The 24,130-nt window shown below is 31.3% G+C and overlaps 5 protein-coding genes and 1 non-coding gene across 6 annotated transcripts; 3 read left to right on the top strand and 3 right to left on the bottom strand.

The window, feature by feature from the left end:
• Window positions 1–399: 399 nt before the first annotated feature.
• LOC105784363 (peroxidase P7) lies at window positions 400–2,797 on the bottom strand. The gene is made up of 4 exons (XM_012610218.2): window positions 2,362–2,797; window positions 1,658–1,849; window positions 1,317–1,482; window positions 400–867 (listed from the first exon to the last, which is right to left on the bottom strand). Exons 1-4 carry the CDS (start codon window positions 2,674–2,676, stop codon window positions 473–475), a joined length of 1,068 nt encoding a protein of 355 aa, XP_012465672.2. The 5' UTR covers window positions 2,677–2,797; the 3' UTR covers window positions 400–472.
• Window positions 2,798–7,965: 5,168 nt separating this feature from the next.
• LOC105783888 (E3 ubiquitin-protein ligase SINAT2) lies at window positions 7,966–10,917 on the bottom strand. The gene is made up of 4 exons (XM_012609591.2): window positions 10,641–10,917; window positions 9,025–9,379; window positions 8,555–8,941; window positions 7,966–8,483 (listed from the first exon to the last, which is right to left on the bottom strand). Exons 2-4 carry the CDS (start codon window positions 9,241–9,243, stop codon window positions 8,163–8,165), a joined length of 927 nt encoding a protein of 308 aa, XP_012465045.1. The 5' UTR covers window positions 9,244–9,379; window positions 10,641–10,917; the 3' UTR covers window positions 7,966–8,162.
• Window positions 10,918–17,828: 6,911 nt separating this feature from the next.
• LOC105784538 (uncharacterized) lies at window positions 17,829–18,435 on the top strand. Its single transcript, XM_012610446.2, has one exon. The coding sequence runs from the start codon at window positions 17,954–17,956 to the stop codon at window positions 18,245–18,247; it is 294 nt and encodes a 97-aa protein (XP_012465900.1). The 5' UTR covers window positions 17,829–17,953; the 3' UTR covers window positions 18,248–18,435.
• Window positions 18,436–19,026: 591 nt separating this feature from the next.
• On the bottom strand, window positions 19,027–19,365 carry LOC105781275 (putative lipid-binding protein AIR1B). The gene has a single exon (XM_012605810.1). It carries the CDS (start codon window positions 19,363–19,365, stop codon window positions 19,027–19,029), a length of 339 nt encoding a protein of 112 aa, XP_012461264.1.
• A 4,110-nt stretch (window positions 19,366–23,475) lies between these two features.
• Window positions 23,476–23,814, top strand: LOC105781274 (putative lipid-binding protein AIR1B). Its single transcript, XM_012605809.1, has one exon. It carries the CDS (start codon window positions 23,476–23,478, stop codon window positions 23,812–23,814), a length of 339 nt encoding a protein of 112 aa, XP_012461263.1.
• A 223-nt stretch (window positions 23,815–24,037) lies between these two features.
• Window positions 24,038–24,110, top strand: TRNAR-ACG (transfer RNA arginine (anticodon ACG)). The gene has a single exon. It is a non-coding gene; the product is annotated as a tRNA-Arg (tRNA).
• The last annotated feature ends 20 nt before the right edge of the window (window positions 24,111–24,130 follow it).

Raw genomic sequence — 24,130 nt, 5'->3', positions numbered from 1 at the left:
TTAAAACTTAAAAGTTTGTTCATATTTTCAATAAAAATATAAAATTGTGAAAAAATAAAAATAAAAATAAAATCAATGCATCAATTAATTGAAGAGAAAAGATGGTATGAAACTGTGATTCCACATCATGCTTATCCCTTTCCAATGGGAGAATCAAAAGCAAAAATTTGATTTGTCATTCTCCAATTGGAAAGGGATAAAGGTGATGTGAAATTACAGTTTCATACAATCATTTCTCATAAATCATATTTTTCCTCTGATTTTTAGTGTTTTTAGTTTTATTTGAATTTTTTTAAGAAAAAAATCTGATTTGTCATTCTCTCATTAGAAAGTGAATAAGAATAAGGTGGAATCGCAATTTCATACCATCTTTTTTTTTAATTAAAATGTTGCCTCAACATTTAATCCTCAACAATTACAATCTAGAAAAAAAAACCTTGAATTTTTGTTATTCAAAAAACCAATGCATCAATTAATTAACCCTTCTACAGTTCTTCCGGATCTCTCCCTTTGTTCCAGTGAGGGGACTAATGTCTCCCATCTTGATCATGGCAGCTGCAAAATCCGAACGAAAGGATCTCGGGTTGTTGCTATAACCCCGAACAATGGAATCCGTGGATCTGCCACCGATGAACAACTGTTGATCGGAATGGAAGAGACCTCTTCTATCGATTAGGTTCTTGAAATAACTGTTGTCGAAATACGTCGGCGTGTGGATATCGAGGGGTGCCAAGTTGTTGTCACCTGATCCAGTTGCTCTCGGACAGTTTCTTTGCCTTGTTCGAGCAAATGAAGAGTCGATGTTGCTCTCGTTGTATATCCGTGCCCTGAATGTTGTACACCTTGCTTGTCCAATTGTATGTCCCCCTGAATTTACAATAGCATTTAAAACAATTCAGGAGAGAGCTTAATTGGTAGCGTGCTTCCCATATGTCATAAGTCATAGGGCCGAGTCAAGCTATGCACAAATTATTCAGTTTTTCATAGTTCCAGGGGCGACACCAAGGGCAGGTAAGTGCTATGCCTCTCATCACCCCCAAAATAGAAAATTTTCCCGATTCAATCCTTTTAAAAACTAGAAAATATAAGTTAATGTTGAAATTGCATTTTAGCATTCATAATAATACATAACTTCATTTCGCCTTCCTGACAAAATTCCAGGCTTTGTCCATGCATGGTTCTGTATGTTCAAAAACTCTACGGTGCTCCCACTCTATGAACCAGCAAGAGGTTTCGATAGAATCGGTAGATAAAATCCTGAGCCAAATTTCTTAATTTGTATTATAAATTTGTTTTAAGTTGAATGCTTAACGAACCGGATAAAGCGACCAAGTCCCAGGGGGAAAGTCCATGAGCACTGAATCTAGAAATGAGTTGATTCAAGTTAGAAGATGGAGAAGGAATGTTGTTATTAGCAGCAGCTTGGCTTGCAGTCCTAGCATCTCTTCTCCCCAGTTTCACATCCCAATAGGGGCCTCCAAGCTTACCAACAACAACAAAAACAAAAGGGTAATCTCTCAATTACTTGCTTAATTTAAATTTTAAGATGTACTGCAAGTTCAAGTTTCACCAAGAGTCTCATTTGTTCAGTAATATGAAAGTATCACTTTCACCTCTCTATGAAACTCATCACGTAAACAGGAATTTAGGAGCTTACAATTGTAACAGAGTCTCTAGCAGAAAGAGCCAAGATATCAGCACATGAAACAACACCAGGGCAAACTATCTCGACGGCAGACTTGATGTCGTCGACCACATTGAATCCTCGAGCAGAGTTGCGATTTGGGGCAGCATTTTTTTCTCCGATGAAGGACGATGTGTCGTCTAGTAGAACCGATCCATCGCATCCCTATCATCAACAACAGTAACATATAGTAATCTTAGATTTATGAAATTAAATATTAATAAGTCAAATGCATTAGATAATACCATTGAGGTCAAATTTGTGTCTCTTTTTATTTGAAAAGTTATTTACTCCCAAGTCTCTCTTTGACATAAGTCAAAATGTCAAATAGTCGGATAATATTTACATCAAAGTAGTTTTATAAAATGAAATGATATGATGAAATTATATTTTAACTATCGTAAAACTATATAACTTAATTCTAGTTTTACAAAAGATTTTTTAACTTCAGCTTTGGGTAAAACCATATACAAACTAAAGAGTTTGTGCATGTCGTCCCATCAATGATCTACACGATATAAGTCATGGGGTTGAGTCAGAAGATTATTTTATTTGTTCAAACACTTCGAGGTATTCTCACTCTATAAATCCATAAAACAATAAAATAAAAAGACAAAATTCCAATCAAAGACAATAAATACCAAACTCGTTATAAGGAGGAGGAAGAGAAGAATTACATTGACAAAGCAGTCATGGAAGAACAAGCGAAGCAAAGAAGCACCCATTCGAGCCTCTTTCATTATAGCAGAGTGAACAATGAATTTCACAATCGGTAACAAGTTGGGGCATGATTTTGAGTAAAAATTGGTTGAAAGCTTAGCATTGGTGCTTCCATGGAACAACACAAGGAGAAACAAAGTCAAACAAAACTTGGAAAAACAAGAAACAATAGAAGCCATTGAAACTAAGGGTCTGTTTGATTGACGGAATTGATTTTCTTGAAAATCATTTCCAACTTTTCCAGCGTTTGATTGGCGGAAAACATTTTCCATTTGGAAAATGAACTCCAAAACAAGGGAAAATGGGTTACATTTTAGGGAAAATGTCTTACCCTTTCAATTTCCGTAAGACATTTTCCGTGCTCTCCTCTCTATCGCCTCCTTCATTCCTTCCTTCATTTCCAGTAGAAAACTGCTTCTATTTATCGATTTTCCAAGAACTTATTTTTTAATTATTCAATACTTGTTTTTTTAACACAATTACAAATAATTTATTTGATATTAGTTTTTTTCAATTTATAACGATTAATATTGTAGCTTAATAATTGAGTATTATTATAAATAAATCATTGCAATATATGTAAAAATAATTTAAAATATAAAAATTTATTAATATATATTAATATATGTAAAAACAACTTTTTCGTAAAATATTTTCGTGGAATCATAAACAAAGAAAAAATATTTTACAGATCCAATCAAACACCGAAAATATTTTCCAGTAAATCATTTTACAGAAAAGTAAAACATTTTCCAGAAATCATTTTACGGAAAACATTTTACTGGCTATCAAACAGACCTTAAGTAAAAAAGAAATTATATGTTATGGCTTTGAAGCAAATTGTGGGAGAACATTGGTTTTTATAGAGAGTGCTCAAGCTATATTACCTAACACGTAGAACGTTTAAAACTAGTGCATGGCAATTTTTATTTTTTATTTTCTTTAACGTGTATCAGAAACAATTAAAGTAAATGGTAATAAAATTTTCATTTTGCTTAATTAAAAATATTACAATTTGGTGATTAAATTGTTTTAAACTTTTCAATTAAGTTATTGAACTATTCAAAAGTCTTTATTTAAGTCATTAAGTTGTAAGTTTCTTTTTGTAAAGTTTCACTAGCAAGCTTCAAGCGATGATTCGACGATCGGTACGGTAGGTTGCAAATTCGTGACATCTAAAGTTATTTCATTAAAAAAATAAACTGTAGAAGAGAGGGGAAAAGAGAAAACCATATAACATCAATTTTAACAGTCCAATAACTTAAATGAAAACTTTTGAATAATTTAGTGATCAAATTGTAACTTTTTTTAGTTAAATGACCAAAACAAAAACTTACCCATAATTTAGTGACTAATGGTATAATTTACCCTAAAATTTTTATCATATCTGTTTTTTTTATACAATATCTAGAACTATTCATAGCCCTTCCCAATCCTTAAATAGGAAAATAATATGCTTCAACAAGACTTAAACTTATATCCCTCTGCTCGATAATAATACTAATACCAAATAAACTAATATTCAATACGACTGTTGATTGAATTATTAATAAGAAAAAGTACAATTATTTTAGACTTATCTAGTTAGAACGCGTTTTTCATTTGAAAAAGATGCATTGGTGATGTGATTGACATCAATTTGTCAAGAAGGGGCTGTGTAATTGGTAGCAATTTTTTCAAAGCCATGTCACAAATAGCTCAAGTATTTATGATTTGGTGAGGACTTCATATTCATATTTATGATTAATTAATATATTGCATAATTTGACTACTTCTCTTCAACATTACGTATGTGCATATACGAATTTTATATTTTATGTATTGTTAGTTTATAATTTCAATTTGCATTTCATTTCGTCAACTCGATTAACTCTTGCTACTGGTATGATAATCAGTGATTTTTATCTCGAAAAATTCACTATAGTTCAAATTTTAAGAGAATAGGTGAAAAAACCCCATTTATAGACAACTCCACCAATTATTTCATTTTATTAATTAGTTATATCAACAATTTTAATCATTATAATCAAATTAACTAATTATTCTCGAAATTTCAAAATCTCCAAATTTCAGCCTTTATTAAGTGAAGGCTTCACACTAGCTAATATCTTATTTGGTAAAATATCGTTGGATGATATTATGATGTAATTTCTTGTGAGTGCATTCTTTTTCCAAATAGGATGTAACATGACAAAACAAGCTTTGCTATGTTTAAAGCGGGTGTAGGTTATTTATTTGCCAATGTCAAACATGTAAGAGAAAATGCTTTATTTTTGTCAAAAAGGCACATCAAGTTTGTTTACCTGAATGTCTGCCAATTTTTGGATAACGTGTTGAGTCGAATGGTAAGGAGTTCAATGTTTTTTAAGTTTTAGATTTAAGTTTTATGAATGAAGACAATAACATTTAAGAGAACTTGTTTCTAGTTTAGGGGCGAATTTAAAGGATAGACAGAAGTCTTGGCTGCCTCACAAATGGAAAATTATAGCATTCCCTGCAAAAGTTAAAATATATAAAAATATATACTATTAAAATGGTAAACTTAATTTCGAGATTCAGAATTTTTTTTAACTTCCCTGCAAAAGTTTGTATGCATGGTGAAAAAGCTTGATTCCTTAAACCAAAAGTTTGGTAAAAAGGAGGTTGACACATTACCTCTTCAAATCAAAATCATTTGAAGATAAGACTTCAAAATTTTAATCAAAAGTGTTGTTATTTTAATTGGTTAATACAATAATCTTTAAAAAGTAAGATTTAACGAATTTTAATATAATTCTTAAAAAAATTATTAATAATTAAAAATATATATATATATATATGTTGCACGCCGTCTTTTTTTCTTTTTTTTTTTTTGTGATTTATAAGAAGAGGGTAAAATCCTAACAGCAACGCAATTAGCATAACTAAAACCCAGGTTACACTTGGGTCAATGACACTCTAACCATTAGACCAATACATGGGGTTCTTGCACGTTGTCTTTTTAACATTTCAAAACATTGATTCCTTCCACATTGTTCCTTAATTTCTATGATTAATTTAAGATATGGAAAAGAATATAGAAAATGAATAATAAATTTTAGGGCAATACGTAAATTTATGATTACATTAACATGTAATTTCATAAATTTTGAAAACATTAAAGGATCCTTTATCAGTTTTGGAAGGGCCAAAGCCACTACATACATTTATCTACGCCCCAATTGGTAAGTCCCAGAGTTCAAGTTTCACTAACAGTCTTATTTAGTAGGTAATATATAAATATCACTTTCAACCAAGAGTGAATTCAATTTTTTTTAATGAGGGTCGGAATTAAATTATAAATTTTTTGAGAGGTCAAAAAATAATTTTATCACTGAATAATTTATGATTTAATCATTTCTAAAGGGATTGAATAGAATTTTTTTTTATTTTTGGGGCTAAAGTGCAATCTTACCCCATATTAACTTATAATTTCATCCTTTATGAATAGGCTAAACTGCAAATTTTCCATTTTAAGAGGACCTACTCCCAAATTTCAATCTAATTTCAACCCTCTATACTCCGACCTTAAACTGGATTAACCTCCCTCAAACTTTATCTAATAATTATTTTTCAAGTTGTCATCCCACTTTTTGTTTTGATCTTTCTTGCGTATCCTTTTTGTATACTAAAGCAGTTATGGATATATCTCAACGCCAACGCATCAATGCCTGTTTTTGTTTTCTTGTACACGTTAAAAAAGGCTCCACTCGCACCATCAAGCATTAAGATGAATATAAGGTGGAAGAAGGGACAACTCAAAATTTCGTACTTCTCTAAGACAGAGTGAGTTGGTTGGTAGAAACTTGAAAAAGGAAAAAACAAAGCTACATGGAAAGAGCACATTTTCATGTCACAAACATATTTAGAGTATGGTGGCATTATGACCACCTTGGCCACACTTCAGATGGGTTTATCTTATATCATCGATAAATATGTAAGATGTCATCATCGGAATATCATATTTGGTTCAATAATGTGATACTATCAAAACATTGCTAAAGTTTGGTTGATTTGAAGTTGGGAAGGAGTTTTATAGATTAACTAAATCTGAAAAATGAAAAAATGTGAGCTATGAAAGCGTCAGAGTTGACACTCTGCTCGCTCTTTGATGCTGAAGTTAATGGAGTGACATGAACAAAAAAATATCCATAGAGACCTTTTTATGCTAGAGCCCAAGGTGCCTTGGGATTGGCTCCTGATTTTGTCCTTGTTTGTAGCTTTCCTAAGTTAAGAAGGATGAATACCTTAATACGGAACTTGCTGGCACAGAACGAGTGAAGTGTGTATCATGATTGTTTGGATGCCATTAACACATCGTATGCTAGTTCGTATCTGAGCCACGTCTTGTAGAGCAGAACGATAGCTTCATGATTGTTGATAGTTGTTTTGAGAGCAGCAACTATCTAACCATTGCGCTACAAACACATATTGTGCTGATTCGATTTGGGCTTTTCTAGTTTGCAAAGTTTATTGGACCAATACGTTTAAGAGGTAATCGGGAGACTAGGTTGCATTGTACCCAGTTGATCGTGGAGTTTTGAGCAAAAATCGAGAGATGAGTGGGGTTAACTATGCTTAAGCATTGGGCAGAGAAACCCCCACAAATTGTTTCGAGTGTTTTGTCTTTCTATCCCTTATTTATCACTAAATGGGTTTATGGCCCAATCAGTGTTGAGGAGAATCGATTTCTTCGGAATAAGTATGTGAATTGTTGTCCTCCGGGCAGTCAATACATCTATGAACAATCATAGATATTATCGGGCCATAACAATTCAGCAGACGACATTTCAAAAACTTCTCCCGAAAGAGTCAATCTTTCTCAACAATAAAAAGGGACCAGCCAAATGGTACTATGTCTCCTTGAAAAGGCTACTTATGTCTTCCTGGTTCAATCCACATCACACATTACTTTACTAATTAATTATTTACATGTCCATCAAGTACGTACTCTCTTCACTAACTGAGACGCTCCCATTTCGTGAACCCTCGAGGCTATCCACGGAATCAGGAAACACTATTACCCCATTTTGAGCCTGGGTTTGGGTTAAGGTTTCTTAGTTTCAACTGATTATTAACCATAGTTAATCCGATTATTACTATTTGAATTAATTAACTTTCTCGTCAAATATCCAAATTTACTAAATATATTGAATAGATATTCGATGACTAATATCCACATCCACTCGAATCTACTACAAATAATAATTAGAATATTGAGTTAAATTACTTTTTGGGTCCTAAACTTTTTTTTGTCCAAATTAAGCCCTGTATTTAACAATAGTTTCTATATTGAGGCCTGAACTTTAAGATTTTCAAGGACTAACTTGAACAAAAACAAGCTCAAACCCCAATACGGGAACCATTGCCAAGTTCAAAATTTAGCTCTTGGACAAAAAAAAAGTTCAAGCCCCAATATAAAAAAATAATTGTCAAATTCAGGACCTAACTTGTATTAAAAAAATAAACCCCAACGTAAAATTCTTTTTATCAAATTCAAGCCCCAAATAGTGATTTAACCTAAAAATATTCAAATCCGAATATTATCCGAAATATATAGTGCTAAAATATCATAGAAATCTCCAATACCAATCATAGTTTACCCTAATAATGTGATAACATTATCTACAAAAATTTTACAGAAAAATGCATGAATCTAGCAACACTTTTTATTCTCTTTTATATATATATACATATTTTGAACTAACCATGGTCCTAGATTCATTTTTCTGGACTTATCTCATTGTTCTTTCCAAATCCGGCCGGCCACTTTCAGCTTCAATTCCTGTCTATCCCCGCCAGAAAAAAAGAGCGCCAGGTTCCGTTGAATTATAAGTCCGTCTTGACTATCTCGAACTTTCCGATGACTATCTCGAATGCTTCTAGGAACTCCTTGCCAGGTAACCTTTCTGCCATAACAACCAACTTCCAAACTATAACTGAATTGTCTCGCCTCATCCTCGTCACCCATGAATCGTAAGAAAGCCATGTAAACTGGTGCCATTCCTATGTGAAAAGCCTCGAAGTGCAAGCAAAATTGTCGACCGAAACAGTTGAAAACCTGCAACAGATAGGACGGTTATTAACAAACTTGTTGCAAATATGTGTGTGTCGTAAAAGAGGAGATCTTACGGTTAACATCCAGGTGGCATTTTCGACTTCATGAGGATTGGATTTAACGTATCTGTGGTTGAAAGTACAACCATCATGCATATCGACCTTGTGATCATTCTTTAGATGCACGACGAGAAACGGAATATCACCAGTGACGGAGCATTCGGCTCCGGCGTACGGACAATGATAGGGGCGGTATCTACAGTTTTTTTCGTGCTTCAGCTTACTGTAGTACGGAAAAATATCGTGACAACCCAGAATCTGGTATCGGCAAGGAAGTTCTAATGACTCCGCTACTTTTTCTAGAGCCAAACACCTTATATTTCCAAGCTCATTGCGGCAAGTCGGGCAAGAATTATGAACTCTAGCCTTGCAAATCGAACATACAGTGTGGCCATTGGGACACTAGTGTAAAATATATAATAAAAAAAAGTGTCATTAAAATAATTTCGAAACAGAACTTTTTATTAGAGGTAAACGGCACCTACCTGGTAAATCGGAGGATACATCAAATTTAAGCAAACGGGACACTCGAGTAATTCGTGCACGTCATTTGTTGATGTTGCTCCAAGATTTCCACCCAAACTGGTTGCTGCTTTTCTTAAAGGGGAACCTCTTAACTCTGCACTTGAAGTTGCCATGTCATATTCTGCAAATGTAATACGAGACTCGATCACATCCTTGCAGATACCACCACCAGGTGCCATATTGTAGCTTTTGAATTTTGATGCTGGGCCACACACTCTTTGTTTAACTCTAGTTTCAGTGAAATCGCGCAGGGGATGAATCAGACTTCTCTTAATTCCTCATCTTCGAAGCCTTCATAATCGTTTCTGCATTTCTCTGCCAATAATAATAATATTAGAAATTAGAAGCTCAACGTATCAGAATCAAGGACAACCATGAACTTTCTCGAGCAAACACATTAAAGGGCAGTCATGTACTTTAGAATGCAGAGGAATTTTTCAAGATGTCTGAAATATGAATAGAGGAAAGAGATGAACCAGTAAAACATAATGAGAAAGATTCATTGAACACGGTTTCAAAAAACATAATAGGTCATCCTCTTATCGAACACATCTATGATTATACTCTACAATGGTAGAAAAGATGCATCAGCAACATGATCCATTTGCCATCATAGTAGAGACAAGAAGTGTCATTTTTCTCGTGCTACAAGCATGTCTTTTGTTACAATTTCAAGAAGCAGCCTATGATGCTTGAACAAATCTTGCTCGTAAACACGTCTATCTGTTTAACTACGTTCTACATAGGAGCACGAGGAAGCGGTTCTAGCTTTTCTTATTACAAGTAACCAACAAACAAACAGATTATCAGAAAAAGGAAAACTTTAACACCCTACTCAAACTCGAAAATCAAAACATGTTCGACTTAACAATCCAGTTTTAAAGTCAGCATACGGATGTTCACAAGACTTGAAAGATTATTGTAAGACCTGAATGTAACTAGGATATCGGTCAATATCGAAAATTACATACATTACGCAATACGAATGCACCCGAAAGTCGAAATTTCCCTGTGCTTAACATTCGAGTAAGAAGGGCATTCATATATGGCATTTAAGAATCAAACTGATCTTCTTGAGAGAATTCTATGATTCGATTCAAAATCGAAACTCATTACCACCTCCTACACTGCTAGATTTCATTAAAAAATCTCCAAAGAAACAAACATTAGTCCTATCATTCCAGTGTTACTATTTTCATAGCTTATTTCGAGCTGCAACTTATAATTATATTAACAGTTACCATCAGAATCATTACAAAGAATCCACTTAAACTAACTCCTGCTCACGACTCGAACATGGAATCTCAAAGTTTTCAGAGTTCATCCATAAATTAAGCTAAGACCTTGTTCGATTTTGGGATTCAGCTAAAAAACTACCCAGAAAGTTTTTTTTTTTTTAAATCAAAACTTGAATCAGCAATAAACCAAGGAATCCAGTTCAAAAATCTGACAAAAGAAAATCAAAATCATCCAAAATAATCAATCGATCAAAAAACCCAATCAAGAAAAGTAACACCCAGATTGAGATTCAAGCTCAACAACTCAAATAAATCAACAAAATTTAAAAGGAACTCACCAAGATGGAAACTTTTATGAGTTCATTAACAGTGAGACCCTCAAAACCCTGAATCAGGAATTGGATAGGAATATTCAAAATTGAATCCCAGTTTTTAAGCAGCATTGTAGTAATTGAATCATTTTTGGGGACAAGAAAGAAAGGGAAGGTGTAAACGTGGAAGAAAAGCCGTTAAAGTAGACTCCGCAAATTGCGTGTCTTAAAAAAAAACCTTAAACAAGAAAATCAGGAGATTGTTGTAAGACTTTTGGATCTCTTCGACCATCTCTATGTATATTACACATAGCACTTCACAACAAAATTAAAATTAAACTACGTTGTCAAATAATACTGATCAGTGGGCTCATAAAATCATCACTCTTTTTTTTATTAATTTAAAAATTTTGGAAAAATTGCCGATTGAGTTTTAACTCGATTGGTATGGACGAGACACGGGTTTGATACGCTGAAGTGCATTATCCTCATATTTATGGGTTGGGGAGGGGCTATTAGTAGTTTTAAGTATTATATTTAAAAAAACCAGATATGATTAGAACCTATAATGAGATTGTTTAAAAAATATTGGGAAATTTTAATTTTTTTTACTAATAAAATATGGGATATATTGATTGCCCATTTGCCCTAAATTAAGATAACATTTGAGTTTTATTTTTGGAAATTTTATGTGATTTTTATTTGAATTTATGCTTAGAGTTATTTTGATCTATATTATGTTTGATTTGTACTTTATAATAATTAATTTTACTTGTAATGATTTGAATCTATTATCGTGTATTCTTCCTCTTAAAAATGGGTTAATATAATTTTAATATTTGAACTTTCAATTAAGTTCGCTTTGGGTTAAATTTGATACTTGAACTTGATAAATAAGTTCATTTTGGTCCTTGAACATAGATTACATCAATATTTGATGACATGGCGCTCTTAAATTAGGACATGTCATCATCTAAAATTTAAGTGATAACGTGGCCAAATCTCAAAATGTTATGTCATTAAACTTTTACAATGATTAAGTTCATGGACTAAAATACACCTAATTATCAAGTTCAAGTACAGAAAATGGACTAAAAAAAAGCATAGGTACTAAAACAGACTTAATTATTAAGTATAGGGACTAAAAGTTAATTAACACTTAAATATTTAAAAGTTTGATCTAATCCGTTTAATTATTCTTTTAGCAAAATAATAATAATGTGGTAGAGTTTTTTGAACTTCATCAGCATAATTAAAAACCGTCATGTATTCTTAATTGACATTTAAAATAAAAGGACTAAATCTTAAATTCTATATAAGTACAAGGACTAACAATAAATTTTACTTTTACATAAAATATTTCAATTTAGCAATTTCAATGAAAAGAAAATAACTTGGTGGTGGGTTTGTTGGTGAAAAGTAAATTGAATAGAATGCATCCTAACTTAGTAGGTGTTGTCGTTTTCAACTTTTAGGGTTTAATTTTAAATTAATTAAGGGCTTTAATTTAATTTGACCTTTAACCTAAGCTTTGAAATTTCCAGGCAGGCTACGTTTTCAGAAATCCCCAATTTTCTTGTGATTTGATATTTGAATTTAAAATTATTAGACCGTTATGTATTTTTATATTATTTATTAATAATGATATATCATACATCAAGGTCTCTAGAGCACACAAATCAAACCCTATGAAGATCAAAAAAATAGGATCTAACTCCAATTTTTGTCATGGTTGATTGAGTTATTATAAGATTCTATAATATTTTAATTTAATTGCATTACAATATCGGTAAATGTGTCATAAAGGTTTCTATGTTCGGAGTCGGATTGTATTTTTTCTCAACTACACAAAAAAAAAAGGTAAATTAGTCCTTGTACATTAGATTAAAGATCAAATTGGTTCTTTCTATTAAAAATGTTATCCATTTGTACAATTAAAAACTAGCATAGTTGACAGAATAACAAGACAATGACATATCTACCTTATGATGATGTACGATGAGCAATTTTTAATAGCTTAATTTTTAATAAAAGGACCAAATTGCTCTTTGATTTAATGTACAAGGACTAATTTGCCTGTTTTTTGAGTAATGTGGATAAATGCAATCTGACTTATATTGCAAGAACCTCCATGATAATTTTACCTATAATCATCATGTTGAGAAAGAAAGTGTTTTTTTTTTTTTACAACAACGATTCGAACCTAATCTATTCCTAAGAAATGTGAACACTTGGCCAAACTTGAGGTTCAAAAGGAATGAGTTATTAACACAGAGATCGTACTTTGAATTTAATGCTAATAAACTTGAACCCACACAAATTTTACCACTAAATCAATAGCCTGATCATATCTGTTTTATTTTTACACAATGTTTAAAAAGACCCAAAGTCCTTCTCCAACCCATAAATAAGAGAATAATGTGTTTCAATACACTCGAACTCACATCCTCCTAAATTGACAACAATACTCATTCCAATCGACTATTTTTTATTTTTACGATCGTCAAAGTTTGATGGAAGGTGTATTTTTTTGTCTCACTAAAGTAAAAAGGAAAAGAAATATTTGCTAAAGGAGCAACGGAATTAATGGCCCTTTACTTTTTTTTTTCTTTTTTCCAAAAGGTAAAATATTTCTTTATTTTAAAGGAAAATTTATTATTATTCATGTGTAGTTGGTAGCTTTAACATGATAATACAAACATATTTTATAATTTTTAAAGTGAATTTATTAATTAAATTGATCTCGGATTAATTTGTAGATCGATCGGTTTATTCAATTATTTTTATCACGATTTAAAAAGCTCGTCATCCGTAAATTTTTTCATTGGAAGATTATTAATATTAAAACATTTTAAATATGATTATTGCACGTAAAATTATATAAAAGAATAAATATAAAAGAGAAAATATTTAGTACGTTGTCAAGTAAAATCATGGGTTAACAAGTATTCAATAAGAATATAGTAAATTATTAAAATTATATATTTAAAATATATATACTAATTTTTAAAACTATTTATGAAATAAAAAAATACAGTGTCAATGTATTAAATACTCGATGTAATAAAAATACAAAAATTTTAGATCTATGCAATGTTGGAACTTCAACCCAATATGTTGGGGGAATCATATCTGGAAAAGCCCAAATATATGGGCCATGTTAAGATTGGGGCTTCAAGCTTATTTTCTTTAAATTTTTATAATTTAATTAATTAATGCTAAAAAAATTAAGATAAAATTTATTTAAAATATTTTTGCTAAAATTTAATAATGTGATTATTAATATATTGTATTTTATTAATTATAAAAATTAAATTTAAAATATTTTTTATAATTAGATATACATTTTAAAGCGGCTTGTGAATTAATCTATGGATAAGTTATTTTAAAAACATCATTCAAAGATAAATGACATGCGAGTAAACATAAAAACCAACTAAATATATAATTTAGAATTGATATTACGTAAGAAACATCAATATTTAAAAAAATATTGGTAAGAGTCGATTGAGTATTAGTTAAATTATGATGGACATTGTTGTCAATGCAGGAAGAGGTGGATTTGAGTGTAATAAAGCGCATTATTCTCCTATTTATGAGTTAAGGAGGGACTATAATTCATGAACCAAAGCACTTGTGAGTCGTGACGCACAAGCCTAATCTGAAAATACTGAAATTTAAATCTTAGAGATTAAGATAGAAAAACCTCAGTTTTTACTCCGAAAAGATGTTCCTTTAAATTTAAAGAAATCACTCATAAACTGAGTGTGACATAATCTAGTATTATATAAATTATTGACTGAATTGGTATCACAAGTCAACCAACATCAACTCTTATAATGATGCATTGAAAGAAGCCACGAGGACGAGGCGTCGAGGACTTAGCTTATTTGATTTGGTTGCCATCTCCTTTCCAACAGAAGGCGTACACGTACGTTGTATATGCACCTCACAAACGAGCCTTTTATCTTAAAAAATTAATGGCCAATTGGACACATGGATGGAGTCACATTATTTTCCCATTTTCCTTATATTGTCTATCAGCCGACACATGGATGGTGTCACAAGTTTGGATAGTAAATACTATGATGTTTCGGGTTTAAATCTAAATACTATGGTGTCACATTATTTTTATATTTTAAATTTATTAAAATATAAAAAGATATAAATATGTTCGAAATAATATTCTTTTGGTATCCTTCATGTCCGTTTTACGGTTTATGTTCGAGGTTCGTCGTTACCCCTCCCAACAATGTTGTCTCTAAGATTCGAACTTACATTCTCTTCTTGGAAGTGAAATGTGTTTTACCATTGTACCTAACACCTGTTGGTAATTTGAAAATAATATTTGTTACATGATAAAAGGATTGGGATTTTAGTAATTTTACAACTAAGTTAAGACCCGATTAATAGGTGACACCAACTCATTCATAAACACTATAAGAGTACTAATATATTAGCGGTTCAAATTCTGGGGAGCACGCTTATTGGAAGGGCTTTATCTTTAATACTATTGGCTCTATTGAAATTAGTCTCATATTCACTGTGGTAAAAAAAACATTTGCATATATTGAATATGATCGATTTGAACGATGTGAAGTCAAACTCCGAAATAACATGTTGCCATGGATGTCAGAATTACACTGGTAATTGAATCAGAAATTAGTGGTTTAAGTGATTCAACCGGTACCTTAAATCCAAAGAAAGGTTAAATTGTTAAAAGAATCGATTGAACTGAGAAAAAACCATCAATCTAACTAGTTCGATTACCAATCCGATTTATACAACATTTGCTATTACAAATTAATTTAAATTGAAATACTTTGAAATTTTGAAATGAACCCGAAACATAAAATCCCAATCCAAAATAACTTTATATTTTAATCCAAAAATATCTAATCCTAGTCAAATACATCTTATCCATTAACACGTGCATTCTGGTTATATTTGTTCGTTCTGATACAATGTTTAGAACTATCTATAATTCCTCTTCAACCCATAAATAGGAAGTTAATGCGCTTCAACGCACTCGAACCCGCTCCTTCTGCATTAACAATAATATCCATACCGATCAAACTAAGACTCAATTAACTTAATACCGTGTTTTTATTGACAACTATATCCACAAAATATTAATTATTTTGTTTAATTTCGAGGGAGGGGCTTGCGGTGCTGTTCAACATCAACTTGGTCAAACTACCATGTCTTTATATTGATATATTCTTTGTACTAAATTAAAAAGAATGACACACACATATATTTATTCATTAATTAATTGCAGTCTTTCCTACTCTTTTCCTTCTCAAGTTTTGAACAGAATTTGATAAGTTTTCTAGATTTTCTAGAATTTAATTTGTCCACTCAGAAAAAGTAAACACAAAAATTAATTAAAAAATATTGATTTTTCCTTACGTGAGTGCATACGCATGTACTATTGATGAATAATAACAAGATATTTTATCATTAAATAAGACAAAACAAAAAATAATACAAATTCATAAATAAATAATATTAAAACTCTAAACCCTAAATTTCTAATAATTTTAGATTGTATTATTTTGCAATTACTTGTATTTTTTTAACTTATGCTATTGAGCCAATCTTGTTAATGAATTTCGTTGGCAGGGTCAACTTTTGACCCTAAGCTTGGACTTGATCTAGATCAAGTTATTTAAGATTATTTTATTTAGGTTAATATATTATTTCGTAGTTAAGTTTAATTTTAATCTTTAATTTAGTACTTAGGTTTTTTTTTTTCCAATTTATTACTTGACTTTAGTTTCAGTATTCAATTTAGTACCTAAGCTTTGCTTTTTATCCCAATTAAGTATTTATGTTTTTTTTATTAGAGTACACATGTGAACTATTCATTAGGTCATTTAGTATGTAGGACTAGAGGTGCTCATAGGTCGAGTACAGGCCATGTTTAAACAAGATATTAACATAATTTATATTTGCTCAAGCCTAACTAGAGGTGCTCATGGGCCGGGCCAGGCCCAGAAAAAATTTCGGCCTGGGTCATAGGCCCAGGCTCGGCCCGGCCCGAAATATGGGCCTAGAATTTTGCCCAGGCCCGGCCCGGGAAAAAATTCATAAGCCCGGGCCCGGCCCGTTTTTTAAATACATACCAAAAAATTATTTTAAAAATTAAAAAAATATTTTAAAAATATTTTAAAATTAAAAAAAATTTAAAAAGTATTTTAAAAAATTTAAAAAATTTAAAAAATTTAATAAAAGTATTTTAAAAGTATTTTAAAATTAAAAAAATAAAAAATAATAAAAATATTTATTATATTCGGGCCGAGCCGGGCCCGGGCCCGGGCCAAAAAAGTTGTGCCCGAGGCCCGGCCTGTTTTTAAATCGGGCCTCGTTTTTTTGCCCAAGCCCATATTTCGGGCCTAAATTTTTACTCAAACCCTCCCATATTTCGGGCGGGCATTCGGGCCGGGCCGGGCCGCCCGACCCATGAGCACCTCTAAGCCTAACCCGACCCAAAATATAGGCTTAAAATTTTACCAAAACCCACTCATATTAATTTGTTTAATTTATTTTTAAAAAAATATTTATATTATATTATTTTAATATTTAATAATTTTATACATTTTTAGTTATTGAAATTTTTATTTGGTCATATTAACATTATTTTAATGTTTACATTAGAGTATTATTATATATTTAGTATAAGTTTATTTTTAATGTGTTCTAAATTTAAATTACAGAATATAAAGTATTATAAACTTAAAAACGGTCCAGGCTCAGGCAGACTTTCGAGCCTTAAATTTAAAAAAAAGTTCATTTGAAGGACTTATATGACAATTTTTCCATTTGAGCATTAAAATCAAGTGCCAAATTAGATAATAATAATAAAAAACTCATGTACCAAATTGAACATTAAAATAAAACTCAAATACCCAATAATATACTAACCATTTTATTTATATACAATTATTTCAAGTGGTAATAAAATTCTATACAACAAAATCAAACCTTGACCAAACACTATCCAGAAAGAAGATAAACATTAATAGAAGTAAATAAAAAAGCACGTGAAAATAGTAATAAAAAATATAATAATTTAATTCTTACAAGGAACAGCAGCCATTTTTCGTGTCTTAATCTCTTACATTCAATAACGTGTAGTCAACATATAACTTCCAATCTTCGACAACAAGTCAAACCGGCCGGTTTTCCCCCTTATATAAAACCATATCCCCCTCTCCATTTTCTTCCATCAAATTTTCCCGGAATTCAATTTCCAATCATTACTTCACAAGAAAATCTTGTCCATATTGTTCATCAAAAGCTTTCTTATTTGTTCTTTGAAGAATATATATACAATCATGGAGGTTGAGATGTTGGCTGATTCGTTGATGAAAGTGTTTATGTTCTTAATTGTTCAAGCACTTGTTTATTTGATTCTTTCGAAATCCTCCAACGTTTTCTCCAACGACAAGATGAGGTCGTTTAGCTTCAAACGAGCTCGTTCGATGAGTATTCGACGGATTCTGGCTTCCGTTTCGGATTTACCTCAAGGGGTCGAGTCGCCTCCATCGTCGTCACCGCCGCCTTTGGTGTCATCGAGGAGTTTGAGGTCGTCGACTAGGAAATATGGTGAAGAACATGAGTCTCATTAGAATACACTCTTCTTTCTTTTAGTTTGGTGTGAAATGATTTTCTTTTTATTATTCTTTGGTTATTATTGTAGTGTTTATGAAAGGAATTTGTGTTTTTTTTCTTTTTAATTGTAAAGGATTTGTATGCATAGATTACTTTGGTTAATTTAGTATTATTGAGCTTCAATTCAGTTATAAAATTATTAAAATCTATTATTTGTTGTGTATTCGGAAAATCAGAAATTCTTTCTAGGGGTGGAATTAAATTGTATATTCATATGAGAGTTAAAATGTAATTTCTCCATTTCAATAATCTATATGTTTATAATTTTTAAAGGACTAAATCAAAATTTTATCGTTTTTAAGGCCAAAATATAATTTTATCTATACTAACTTAAAATTTTATAAATTGTATTCACCCACATGGTATGGTAGTTGTGTGATCGAAGTTTGAAGTTGAATGTAGTTTGTCCAATAAAACAAAACACGTGTGTATGAAAAGATCTTATATAGCAAAATTATATAATAAAAAATACGTGAGGGTAATTTTGTAAAATATAATCATTGATAATCTTATACGCGAATAAACCAATAACCTAATCAATTAGATTATTGATCCGATTTTGAAAATGTTGATAGCTAAGCTTGGAAAGGAGCTTGTCTAAAGCCCAAAAACTAGCCCATTCAGTTTAAATTATTATTCTAATAATAAATAAAAAAAAAGACATAAATTATTAAACCAACATCAAAATATCCAAAAATAAAACAAAACGAAAAAGCCACGGCAAACTAGAGTGGCTTTAGTTGCAACAATAGGCTCTGCGTTTCATTCCACACTTATTGAGCAATAAGTTGAATTGATGGGGAGGCTTCACATTGACGAGGCCCAGCACATCGGCCTTAACGACAGTGCAAAGGCAAGCATCCAGTTCGAGACCCACCAAACCATTAATGAGGTCACAACATGGCTTAGGTGGTTTACCAATGCCAACATCAACAACATTCAAGATGTTGGAACACACATTCAAGAGTAGGGCATCGTTTCGGCACTGGGGCTGGTTGTGGGCATTCGCCATTGATAAAAACAGAAGGTTGATGGAGAGAAGAAGAGCAATTGTTGCTAAAGCCTTGGAAGCCATTTCTCACTATCAGATAACTAAGCAAATGGCCGAGTGATGAAAACAATGTTGCATGGCAAGAGGCTTTTATAGATGGGAGATATAGGGACTTGTTTATTTTTATTTTTTTAAAACAAGATATAAAGGAACATTTAATCTTTGAAGGTAACAATTTTTTTCAATTTGGTTCTTGAATTTTTTTTAAATATAAATATTTTTTTGGTGGTAAGGTCACATATTCTCAAAATGCCATGTTATCATGTTTTTAACAGAATTTTAGATTTGATCATAGGTTGAGTCAAATCGGGTAGATTAAATTTTTAGGCCCGGGCTCAGCCTGCCCGTATTAACTTTTTTAGATTATTTTTTTAAAGGCTACAACTTACATAAATATTTTATTAATATAACAAATTGTTTACAACTTAAACAACAATAGGAACAAAATTTAAAAAGTATGGTAAAATTTTGAAATTCAAATAAGAAATCCTTGGAAATTTACTATTGCCTTCTCCTACATGGGAAAATTTGGTAAATAATATATATATATATAAACCATAAATTTACTACTGCAAACATAACCCATGGAAGCAACTCAAAAATAGCAAGCAAGCGTGCCAGCAAGCATACAGTTGTGGTATATGTATGCAAATTAACATAAATATAATAAATATCTAATTACTTGATTGATGTTTCTTAGTTTAGGTTTGATAGAAGTTAACATATATATATATATATATATAAAATAAGGAAGTTTAGGCATGTGATTCGGGTCAAATCGGACCGAACTCTAGCAAAAAAATTCTATCCGAGGTCCCGCCCGTTTAGAAACGGATATTATTTTTTTGTCTAAGCTCAATTTTTTAGTAAACTTTTGGACTTGCACGGGAGGCATGACGCCTAAACGAAATCCAAGTTTAGGAGGTCAAATCAAGAAAAAGCTGTCAAGTTCCAAGACTAATGAGGACCAACAAAAATTTTAGGGACTAAGGTGAAAATAATTGTCAATTTCAGAGTCTAGATATCGATTTATCCCAAAAATAAAAAGGTGCAACGTGGTTCATTCATGCAAGCACATCTCGAGTGAGGATAAGAATTTTCATACAACTTGGCTGTCAGCACTCAACATGGGGTTATTCGATCGCTTGAAACACAATAATTAGTGAGTTTTCATGTATTCTTAGCTGTCCAATATAATGTTGTTTCCTTATCTCTTCGTTTTTCCTCTAATTTTTCAAGGCTTTTGCCCTAATGATGGTGTCAATGTAAGAGATGGAATATTTGGTCTAGGAGAAGCTCTGTGCTTTTGGATCCTCAACAAGTCTGTCGGGATTTGTGTTTTTAACTTTGTTGAAAGTTTAAGTAGGTAAAAAATGTCTCTTTAGACGACAGCAATAAGAATTGTTGATACACAATATCAACATACGCGACAAGGATGAAGTTCTGGTCCAAAAGCAAAGAAGAAGAAGAAGATAATCAATGGGATGTTTGAAGTGTCTATCCCCTAAAGAGGGTCTTTAAAATTTTATTATATAGGGGATTAATTAATCGAATCGGATTCTGGGTCAGATTTCGAGTCGGACTCCCAAATCGAATTATTTTTACTATCATTATATAACAAGAATATGTTATTAAATGTCTAAGAAAACGAACTATACTCTAGAATTTATTTAACTAAACATATCTTTAATGTTAAACCCTAAATTTAATTAATAAAATTATAACATGAGGAAATAAAATGAAATTCCGAAGCTTGTTTTGTTATTATTGCTTATTTTTATTTAATTAATTAACACAAAAATAAGAGTATTAGGATTCAAATATTATTAATTTCAATGTTATTGTAAGATTTTAATATAAAAATATATTTATAAGTATCGGGTATAGTGATAAGAGGCGGTAAGGGATTCATACTTTTATAATGGAAAATTGCTTTCTAGATCATTCTAAAATTTATAAAATTATAAGTCAATACAAGATAAATTTACAGTTTAGCCCTCTTAAAACGATAAATTTTTATTTGATCCTTTTAAAACTATAAAGATATAAGTTAATATAACGGTGAAATTGCATTTAAATTCTTATAAAAATATATAACTTAATTCTGACCCCTAAAAACAATTTCTGACTTTATCACTGATGGTAAGGCACGTTGCACTATTAAAAATAGAACTTAAGTTCAAACATTGAAAACGTCGTTATTAAAAAAATCACGAAACCTAAAAAATTTAATTTTCATAAACTAGACAAATGTCCGTGATTGTGTGCAATTTATTAGTTAATTAAGTAATAGGTTAAAATTTACAGTTAGTCTCTGTACTTTGTGAAAGTTGTGGATTTAGTCCTTATACTTTAATTTGATCCTTTTACTTTTTAAACTGGTCAATTTTAGTCCCTGTACTTTTCGAGTTGATCAATTTTAGTCCTGAGCCAAACAATAACAAATTAAATCCATTTGGTTAGACTAAATTACTAGTCTTATATTATGTGTACTGTTGTAGATTTAATCGATATTCTCTAATTGGATTATTCTAAGTCTTTGTATTTTTCGAATTTTGAAATTTCAATTTGAACGCAGATGACAATCATTAATCCATTGATTGGATTTTTTAGTGAGTAATATGTGGAAACAACATGCTAACATGGCATTGGACATACAATAATATGTTTGCCACATCAAATTTTGAAAATAATGGAACTTAACTCAACGAATTTAACAGTTATCATTTGCTGAGGATTGAAATTTTAAAATTTAAAAAGTATAAGAATTAACTCCACAACTTTCTTAAAGTACAAGGACCAATAATCAAAGTTAATTTAAGTAATACCTTGACAAGTGTTGGGTCCATAATCATCATCCATGTGGCAACTGGTTCAAAGCTACGTTTCATCAAAATACACCAGATCCTATACTCGTAAAAGCTTGACAAAACCGTAAAAATCTAATAAATTTGGATCTATCATGTTAAACTATTAATAACAAAAATTAGATGTAAAAGTGTATTTGAATTTATTTATATGTTAAAATTTGCAAACTTTATGCTTTTGATCATTAATTTGAATTAATATATATGTGTTTTAAAATATGTGACTCGCTTTTTTTTATGATGAAATAATTTTACACATTAACCTTAATTTAATTAACCCATCATCAATTAAAAGTTAATTACTAGAGTATTTACACGTATTTGACTCATGCTATATTTCATAAATGAACCCCAATAAGTCTTAACCATGTTATATCGCTTTTAATTTAACTTTTTAAGATAGTGAATAATATGTAATTATTCTTATTTTATATATATGATATTCATATTATCCAACAATGCCGACTTGCATAAATTACCCGATTTAGGGATGGCAATTGAGCGAGGAAGGTGGATGCTTTTAAATCCACCACCATTCCATAGTTGGTATGCACTATTCCACCACTTGTTTCGCTCCATTATGGATGTGTAATATTAAAATTTACTACCATCTCTACGAACGTTAGATGCATTTATCCCTACTCCATCTCATCATGCTTTGCTTCAATCTAATGTTTACAACATATCTTTAATATTTTTACTTTTTTAAAGGCAAGTAAATATTTTAACACAATTCTTCAAAAATATTTAATCATAAAACATATGGATTTTTTGTTATAACACATTATTACAATTTTATCATTTTAATAATTATACATATATAAAAATAAAATGATAATTTCACATAGTGGAGCAGGGTAGGATCCAAAAAACGAAATCCACCCACCCCATCTTGTCCTGCCCTGCATCTATTTTTCAAAAAAAAAAAATTTACTCCATTCAGAACGTATCAATTCAAAATCCTTGAATCTTACCATTCTTAACCTTATGGACATTATGATTATCATTAGTGCAAAACCTTGAAACACATTATATTCGACAGATAACATTACATGAAAGCTCACTAATGATTGTGATTCGCCCAAGTTGTATATCTTACAATCCAAATATCCCTACTAGTACTTGAGCCACTTCCATGGTCATTTTCTAAAACCCTAAAATCTCCCATCTTCATCTCTATAAAAGTCTCATACGATTCGACACTTTTTGCATCACTATTAAAACCACCTAACTAATATTGATATCACAAGTTATCCGATAGAGAGAAATGGCTTCCAAGGCTTTAGCAACAATTGCTCTTCTTCTCTCCATCAACCTTCTGTTTTTATCAATGGCGAATGCCCACAACCGGCCCCAATGCCGAAACGATGCCCTACTCTTGAATGTATGTGCCAACATCTTGAATGTTGTTGATGTCGGCATCGGTAAGCCACTTAAGCCATGTTGTGACCTCATTAATGGTTTGGTGGGTCTCGAACTGGATGCTTGCCTTTGCATTGTCGTTAGAGGCAATGTGTTAGGCCTCGTCAATGTGAAGCCTCCCCTTCAGTTGAACCTACTGCTCACTAAGTGTGGCATGAAACGCAGGGGATATCGTTGCAATTGAAAGTCACTCTACTTGATGACTAAACCTCTTTTATTTTACTTATCTTTTGATGATGTTTTGCTTTTGATGATCTTTTGAAATTCACTCTACTTATCTTTTGACTAAACGCAGGGGCTTTGTTTTATTTTACTTGATTTAGCAAAATATTTCTCTTCTAGTATAATGACTAAATTTCTACGTAAATTATAATATAAAAAAATTCACTTCACTAATCCGACAACAGGACTCCATGGCCCAATGGATAAGGCGCTGGTCTACGGAACCAGAGATTCTGGGTTCGATCCCCAGTGGAGTCGCTCTTTTTACTTGTTTAACG

Source organism: Gossypium raimondii, chromosome 13 (genome assembly GCF_025698545.1).
Source record: "Gossypium raimondii isolate GPD5lz chromosome 13, ASM2569854v1, whole genome shotgun sequence".
NCBI classification, from domain to species: domain Eukaryota; kingdom Viridiplantae; phylum Streptophyta; class Magnoliopsida; order Malvales; family Malvaceae; genus Gossypium; species Gossypium raimondii.
Note: the sequence above shows the minus strand (reverse complement) of the source record. Positions and strands in the feature narration are given on the sequence as shown.